Below are 9,276 nucleotides of genomic sequence, written 5' to 3' on the forward strand. Positions count from 1 at the left end.
TAAATTCTAAATATTCACTGGGGCACCAACTGGACATAAGAAAATTTTATTTCCCCATTTCTTTGTGGGGAAAAATGTTCCAAACAAGACAAGTTTAGTTAATATTAAGTATTGTATTATCCAACAACTTCTAGATGGAATCAGGGAAGGGAGACCAATAATTGGAGGAGAGGTTAAAAACTGACAGAGCATCTCTTAGAGTACTGTACTTGAGCTTTACATTTTTTATTTCCCCTAGAACTAAAATGTACACTTGTATTTGTTCTGCTAAATATTAGCAGCTCAAAAACGCTTCAGAGAACACGAATCTCTAATAGATGCAGCGCATTATAGAAAAACACTTATCTGCTAAGGCCTACTGCACTGATCAAAGGGTAGAAAGAGTTGAGTTCTCACACAGGGCCATATTTAGTGGCAAGGGAACAGAGTAAATATCAGAAATCCCAAAATAACAGACTATAATGGTAAATGATCCATTCTGGCCTTGGTTTCATTTCACTCTTATTTTTCTAGTATGACCTTCTCAACTTTCTTAAACTTTTTAAGTTCAACAAGCAGTTCCCAGTATTTGAGATACATCCACATGAGCTTCCCATTTTGGCGTCTGTTGGTGTTCCAGACATCTCCACAGTGCTTGTCATGCCTAAATATGTCAGATAAGCCAGATACCATCTCTAGGTCAGCAGCCACTGGATCAGCAGCCGCGCGCACCAGCAAGCTCTTCTCCAGCTCCAGTCGTGTGCTACGGGGCAGAACCAGGCTGCAGTAGATGTTCTGGCGTTCCTCAAGAGCCTCCCCCACCTCCTTCAGCACAAGCTCAGCTCTCCTCTGCCAGGCGCCCTCTTCTTCCAGGCAGTTCAGATAGATACTTCTCAGAGGCTGCAGCTGTCTTTTTTCTTGCATTATCTGAGCCCGTTCCTGTTCAAGAAGCTTCTTTTCTTCTGCCAACTTACGCCCTTGAGAGATAAGTGCTTCTCGAAAACTAGTTGTTCTGTTTTGCTCTTTTTCCAGTTCCAGAGACAGCTGAGCCAGGGCACGCCGGTGCTCTGAGATCACAGCACGGTACCTCGCCTCAAGATCCTCTTGGAAAGCAGCTGTCCTATGAAGATAAGCGTCTCTTGCCTTCTGTATCTCCTTCTGGGATTCCCTAGACCAAATCCAACCTGACGTGAATAAAGGAGATGAGGGAGACATAAGAAGAGACACAACTAAAACATACAGCACACACAGTAATGACAGCATTTCAGTAAGAGCCTAAGGGCTCAAAGGTGCCAAGACACTGAAACCTTATAGATGACAAAAGAGGCGAAGTTCTTATCCTAAAGTCAGACTAGTGCTGGCACCTAGAGCAGCACACGTCCCTGTTCTGGTGTCCAACTCCCACGGCTAGAACATTCAGCATTGTTTTCTTTGCTCTAGAATCTATCATTTATGTGCTCTGCCTCAGTGCTCCATGACTTATTGCCACTGGCTTAAAAGCAATATGGGTAGGCTTCAACTATTGTTGGAAGCCCAATTACCATCCACATACAGCTTAAGTCTGGTGGGTTTGCTGTTAGGTTCTATAAAAATAAAGTGAAGAAGTTCAACCTGAGGTTGGACTTGGTAGCAAATCCCAGTACTTGGGAGGCTGAGTGAGAGGAGAATTCCAAGCCCAACGCCAACCTGGAGATCCAAATTGTGCAGGTGTCAAAGCAAATTGAATCTAGGAAGAACAGAGATTTTAGTGTTATCTGAAAAAGACTTTAAGACAGCCATGTAACTTAATACCTCCAGTTAGATAACATTCTGGACTGGGCCAGCTGGTTTCCAGATAAGTGGTTACCAGGTTTCAGAGGAAACTGTGGCTATGAAGTTACTAGGTGTGCCTTCATAATGTGATGTTATCTTGCCTGTGCCAAACTCAAGATCTTGAGTCCCGCATTCAGTCTGTATGAAGTAACCACTGGGAAAACTGAGTAAGCGATACCAACCTCTCTGTGTTACCTATCACAGTTGTATGTGGTCTACAATGGTCTTAAAACTGTCGCTTTTGAGTTGCGCTAAGGGATTAAGCTTGGTATACCAAATACTTCACCTTTTATGTCTGAGACAGTTTCTTTTCTATGTAAAAGAAGAAAAGAGGTGAGGGAGGGAGGGGTGAGGGAAGAAGGGGAAAATGAACAGAGAAATAGGGAATGAGAAAGAAGGCACAGCAGAGACAAAGAGATATAAGCCTCCCAAAGGGTGAAATACCACACACTCTTTGAGGGAAGCACAAACTTACTACTTTCTGAATTGTATCAAAAGTTATGAAATTCGGGGCTAGGGATGCGGCTCAGTGATGGCCTTCTTTCCTAGGGTACACAAGACCTTGGGTCTGATCATCAGAAGCACAAAGAAAGGAAGAAAGAGGGAAGGAGGAGTGGGAAGAGGGGAAGAAGGGGGGACCGGTCATGAAACTGACATCACCAGACTAAAAGTAGATGCTCACTCATCAGTGACTGCTAGTCAAGTAAGGCATTCGTTCATCTGCTGTTACTTCAAGACCACGATGAAGGCTAGTGAGTATTGCAGGTTGCCACACCCCTTCCAAACATGTGGTAACTTACTTTAGAAAACTCTTAAAGAACGCAACATTAAAAACTAGCAATAGTCCAGACTGTCCTGGCACACACCCATAACGCCAACAACCGAGAAGCTGAGGCATGAGGGTTGTGGGTTTAAGGCCAGCACAGTGACAGCCTGACTTAAAGTAACAAACAAAAAACCCACAGAGTTATCTTTGAATACATTATTTAACCAGGACAATCAATACAGAAACATAAAATATTCCTCAACTCTTCTCAGGACAAAACACATCAACTTGAACATCCAAAAAGGAAAAACAAGAATTTGGAAGTTATGAGTTGGTATTAAAGTCTGAAAAATACATGGAAAACGAAAGGGCCTCTTCCAGTCTCAAAGCTAACTCACTCACTCAAAGTGAGTAACGCCACTGATGGATAAGAATCTACTTATAATAAATGTAATAAGTGTGATTGTAAGGCTTCCAAGGTACTCAAAGAAGCACAGCACTAGATGCCTTTTATGCTCAACAGTGCACTGGAAGAGGATGACAGGCAGGAGTCTTTAAACAGCACCCTCTGGGATGGATCAGGACTAGCAGCTGGCAATGCCCAGATCTTTCCACTGCCTCCATGGCAAACTTCTGAACTGAGAAACTCAGGTACATAAAAAGCTACTGTATAAAAACGATCACTATATATATTTGCTTTTGATTTATTGAATCATCAGTCTGTCATATTCTTAGATGACAACCAGAACCACAAGACATGAGAAATATAAACCAGCTCTTGCACAGCAGTGATGTGTTCCCATCATAGGTAGAGACCCAGTTAGAAGCTAGGTTTTTCTCAAATTTTCTTTCACCACACTCACTGCATATACATACTGCAGTCTATAACTTGTAAGAGTCTTAGTGGTGTTCTGTTAAGGTAAATGTGAGGATTTCTAGCCTACAGAGTAGTTTTCATGGGCAAACTCACCCAAATATCGATTCAAAAAAATACTAAACATAATAAATATGTCTTTAAAAAAATACTGAACATAGGCCGGGCGTGGTGGCGCACGCCTTTAATCCCAGCACTCGGGAGGCAGAGGCAGGCGGATCGCTGTGAGTTCGAGGCCAGCCTGGTCTACAAAGCGAGTCTAGGACAGCCAAGGCTACACAGAGAAACCTTGTCTCAAAAAACCAAAAACAAACAAACAAACAAACAAACAAACAAAAAAATACTGAACATATATCCTAACTGGTTTTCTTTCAGGTCAGTTTCTCTGTCAGTCCTGAGGAAAGCAATTAAGGCAAGAGTCCCCTTAGAACATTGATGCATAAGAGACAGCTAAAGCTTATTAAAACTAACGAACACCAAATGCATTTGTTTTATTTAATTCTCACAATGTACTGAGGCCTAAGCTTCCTTCTGTGAACAGGCAAACTGACAATCAGAACAGTTTACTCTGTCAAAGTCACTGTATAGGATAAAACTCCAATGTATTGGTCAAGTCCGAAAGCTAATCTTCTGGTGTCCAGCCTCTGCAGCAACCTACTCCTGGAATAATTTGGACCAGGAAACAGATATGTCAAGAAAATCAATACTTACGAAATGCTGCCAATCCCAGCATTGGCACCAATAGGGCATAATTCCACTTGCTTCCATCACCTCCATCAGCCCTGGGATTGGGCCGGATGTTCCAATTTGGGGGGTCGTTTAAGTTATTCATGGAGCTATCCCTTGAAGAAAATGAAAAAGACACTAACTATATAAAAGGAACAGAGTATAACTGTTATGATTATATCATCTATATACATTTTTTATTCAAGAAAACATTTTTCAGCTTTATGTGCTCCACAACATCGCATATACTATGTGACCTCAAGAAACAAGTCATGCTGGGTGTGGTGGTGCACACCCTTAACCTAGCATTGGGGGTAGGGGGCAGAGGCAGGCAGATCTCTGTGAGTTCGAGGCCCGCCTGCTCTACCAGGCAGAGTTCCAGAACAGCCAGGGATATTACATGAGAGAGGCATGTCTCAAGTAAAGTACAAGTAGAATGTGGTGCGTTCTCTTTTCATATTTAGCTATATGGTGGTTTGTAATGTTTAAATTTAGTGTAGTGTGTATTTATAAATCTATTTTATTGGATTCCTTACACCTCTCTCTTCCTTCTCCACCCCTATCCTTTCCAATACCTGAGCACCAGGTAGGAGAGAAAGAAGGTTAGTGGGGGAGGGGGCAGAGTTCTCTTAAACTACTTTCTGCTGTTAAAGGTCATTGGGTTCTTGGGTAATTCCAATCTTCATTTCAGGAGATCAACTTCTCATCAAACTGTTAACAGCCACCAGGAGCAGCAGGGAGGACCCTCCCCTCTCCTCCCCCAACTCTCTCCTGGCTCTGATATTTATACCCTCTCCTGAGTCCTCAGAATTAAACTAGTAATGTCACAGGAGGCTCAGTTCACTCTCGGATTTACAAAAAATCGGAATCCCCTATCAACACATTTCTCACAATCTATCTGCATTATTAAGTGATGCATGACTATGCACGTTTCTTTTTTTAAACAAGTTAAATTATTATTATTATTATTATTATTATTATTATTATTATTATTATTATTATTATTATTATTAATTATGAGTACCCTATCTGCATGTATACCTGCATGCCAGAAGAGGGCATCAATACCAGTACAGATGGTTGTGAGCTACTATGTGGTTGGAGGAATTGAACTTAGGGTCTCTGGAAGAGCAGACAGTGCTCTTAACTGCTGAGCCCTCTCTATAGCCCCTGGCTAAATATGTTTCTTATTGGTTGTCTCTGTAAGACCCTAATATAGCTGTACATAGACAACAATACAAGCGAATGTCCAATAGACATTTGCTTTTTATGAGCTAGGTTTTGAAGAATAAGCTTTCTACAGACAAAAATCGAAGAAAAGCAGCCTACATGCTGGTTGTGATCAGGATTACAGAGATCCCTTGCTTCACCTTAGAGTATAACTTCTGAACCAGGCTGGAGACCAATATTATTATGAATTTACTAGTTTACAAACTATTTGTACTAGCTAGGCCTGATGGTGCATGACTTTAATCCAAGAATTCAGAAGACAGAGGCAGGTTGATCGTTCTCAATTTGAGGATAGCCTGGTCTACATAGTGAGTGTAGAGAGACCCTGTCTCAAATAAATAAAAATAAACTTAAAAAAGTAACCATATTAGATGGGTGTTCTCATAATGTAAAGTTATGAAAACATTCAGCTTGCGTATATGTACCCTTACAAATACAATAATCACAAAATAATCAAGAATGCTTTTAACAAACTGTGTTTAACATGTAAAAATAAGGAATGATGAGCAATAAATATATGATCATAATATATAGCTCAGAACTTAACGGTTTGGAAACCATAGAATCAAAGAGTTTGGTAGAAGGTGGGGAAGATGGCTCAGTGGTTAAGAGCCCTCTCCCTAGAGGACCTGAGTTCAATTCCCAGAACCCACACGGCAGGTCACAACTGTCTGTAACTCCAGTTCCAGGGGATCCAACCCCCTTACACAGAGGCAAAACTCCAATGCACATAAAGCAAAATTAAATAAAAAACATTTTAAAAGCTTGGTAGATGCCTAATTTAGAAAGATGCATACTAACTTTTTTGTTTTTAAATACCAAAATTTAATGTAAATTTAGATATTCACAATAAATTACAACACAGTATTACTTTTTCCATCTGCAAAGCATAGATGTTCAAACTAAGGTGTTCACAATATAAAAGAGCAGATACAAAGTCTTAAACATATGATCTCTCGATTATATATTTGTAATTACATGCTCAGAATAATTGACTTAATGTTAATTTGAAAGCTACAAATCTTAAGAAAAACCCATAATAAGAGTATTTTCCTTTATTTCAGTAATACATAATTTTAACAAATTCTAATGAACTCTAGTGAATTAAAAAAATATGACTATAAGTAGCATATATTTTACATAGAAATGTTTATTTTTCTTTCTCTCTCTCTTTTTTTTTCCCAAGACAGGGTTTCTCTATGTAGCCTTGGCTAACCTGACTGGCTTTGTAGACTAGGCTGGCTTTGAACTCACAGCAATCCGCCTGCCTCTGCCTCCTGAGTGCTGAGATTAAAGGTGTGTGCCACCATGCCCGGCCCTGAAATGTCTTTTGCACTCATAAATTATTATTTTAAATATATTCTTATGGATTAATATAAATAAAGGGGTAAAAGAAATATCATTTTTATAAGATAGAAAAAACCAGATTCCTTTGCAAATGTCTTGTTACTAATAAAATTTCAAGTAAGATTACTCAGAATGAACATCAAATCTTGAAAAAAATCTTTTAATCTGGATAAGAGAAGATAAAATTTTATTTATAGTTATACAAAGTAACTATATATAGCATATATTATAGTATGCATTAGAAAGTATAAGACAGCTGGGTGTGGTGGCACACACTTGTAATTCTAGCACTGGGAGGCAGAGGTAGGTGGATCTCTGTGAGTTTGAGGTCAGCCTGGTCTACAAATCGAGTCCAGGACAGCCAAGGGTACACAGAGAAACCTTGTCTCAAACAACCAAACCAAACCAACAAAAAAGAAAGTATAAAACATTTAAAAGTACATACAGCTGTTTCAACAGCAATTCTATTTTTAATAAGATATTTTAAAAGTTCAGATTCTGCACTCTTTAAATAAATTTGTCTTATTTGTATTTAAAGATGCAGCCTTATGTTTGATACCAAATGTCAACAAAAATAAACAAAGGTACAAATACTAATCACATGACTTAAGCTCACATAAGGCCTATGTAATATGCCTAAATCAAGCTTTTATATACATATATATAAAAATCTTGTTTCAGTTACTAGGATATATACTAACTTAAAGCAGGTAACTATCAAAAACCTCCTACTAAGTCTAGCCAGTCCTCAGCTATCTGTTGGGAAGCCCCAGCAGATACCAAACACTTTGAAGACAGTCAAGGCTCCCATATAAAATGGTGTATTTGAATATACTCCGCTCAATATTTTAGATTCTCTCTAAATCATCAATATCTAATAAGGAAATGACACTTAAGTAGTTGATACGCTTTATTTTCCCCTTGTTTAAAAAAGTCTGTACATATTCAGAACAGACACATTTTTCCCCCATATGTATTTGATCTACATTTGGTTGAACTTACCAACCCAGAACCCTTGTAGGGCCAGCTGTCATATTTATTCCCCCCAACACCAATAACATCCATTTCTGAGTTATAAAGCCCAAGGAAATAATTCAAAATATAAAGAGTTGCACATAAATATATTTCATGTATTTCCTTATTAATCAGTAGAAAATCAAAGAGAAAGAGATATAAAATGTGAATGGTTCATTGTAATTTTAAATAATTCAAAATTATGTTAATAAAGATTGTGCACCAAGAAGAAGACTTTAATCTAATATTCAGTGAAAATTCAGGAGACACGATTATTGGTTTATGTTGTTGTTGTTGTGTGGGAAGTGGACAAGGGCTAGCGTCCCTGGGCAGACGACTTCTCCCTGCCCTATGCTTAATGAGCTTGAAGTCAACTTCCCTGGGAGCTCACTTCCCTGAGATCCAAACAAAAACTCACCTTATCAGATTAGAGCCAGCTTCCCCTCATCCAGTTGTGTAGGAGACCAGCAGTGTAACAGCTACAGCAGACGAAATGTCTACTAGAGTCCCCCTGCAGCATGACTCAAAGTTCCTCTGCCCTGTACCTTATCAATTAAGGCCAACTTTCCCTCTGCCCTTTACCCACTTATGTGATGCCAAGGCTGAGAAAGTGCCGCTTGCGGTTTCTGCCTTTAAAAACCTTGTATTCTAAGGAATCAAGGCCGCCCACCTTCCTCAGTCTCTGGGGAACCGACAGTCCTTGCTCCGGAGCAAGATCAATAAAAAAGACCCTGTGTACATTACATCTGACTGGTCCCTGGTAGTCTGTGAAGTTTCGTGACTTGGGCATTACAGTTGTTGTTTGGTTTTTCGAGACAGTGTTTCTCTGTGTAGCCCTGGCTCTCCTGGACTCAGTATACCAGGCTAGCCTCGAACTCACAAAGATCCACCTGCCTCTGCCTCCGGGGTGCTGGGATTACAGGCATGCGCCACTCCATCCGGTTTACTTTTTATGCCATCTAATTCCACCGAAATTTTTAGCTATTTCACTAGAAAAACAGAAATACTATCCGAATCTGATCAAATCAGAGTGAGCTTGCAAGAAGGGATGCTAGCCATGATCTAGGCCGGGCCCTGAGCTTCCCAGCCGCTGAAATGACGACGAACGCTTTGGATATTGTTTCTGGTTCCACATTCTGGCTTCTGCGCACCCTAGGGCAGCTGCTCCTTGCCCAGCCACCAAGGAGATCGTTCTTAGCCATTCCAGAAGTCCAGGGCGGTATGTCCCGCCCATTCCTTGAGACTTAGCGCCCAACAAAATGGGCTCTTATGGGGCTGCTATTGCAGCCCCTAGAATCCTGCCTCCGTAAGTCCGGACCCGCCAACCCTCTCTATCTAGGCAAACTCGAAGAACCACCCGAGAAGCACTTTAAAGACTTTTGTACCCCACTTACCCCTGGAGCGGAGCCCATCAGCAAAGCGGACACCCTACCTCACAGGGACTGCCACCCTTGTCTTTGCAGTGCGCACGCGCATCACCACTCACAGGAGCCGGAGGGGCGTCTGCGCAGGCGCAGAATCTTCCAAG

General features: G+C 40.6%; 1 protein-coding gene across 1 annotated transcript; it reads right to left on the bottom strand.

Moving 5' to 3' along the window:
- Positions 1-93: 93 nt before the first annotated feature.
- On the bottom strand, positions 94-9,262 carry CCDC127 (coiled-coil domain containing 127). The gene is made up of 3 exons (XM_084783055.1): positions 9,143-9,262; positions 4,143-4,273; positions 94-1,163 (listed from the first exon to the last, which is right to left on the bottom strand). Exons 2-3 carry the CDS (start codon positions 4,261-4,263, stop codon positions 502-504), a joined length of 783 nt encoding a protein of 260 aa, XP_084639181.1. The 5' UTR covers positions 4,264-4,273; positions 9,143-9,262; the 3' UTR covers positions 94-501.
- Between the last annotated feature and the right edge of the window lie 14 nt (positions 9,263-9,276).

Source organism: Acomys minous (genome assembly GCF_964271855.1).
Source record: "Acomys minous genome assembly, chromosome: 5".
Taxonomy (NCBI): domain Eukaryota; kingdom Metazoa; phylum Chordata; class Mammalia; order Rodentia; family Muridae; genus Acomys; species Acomys minous.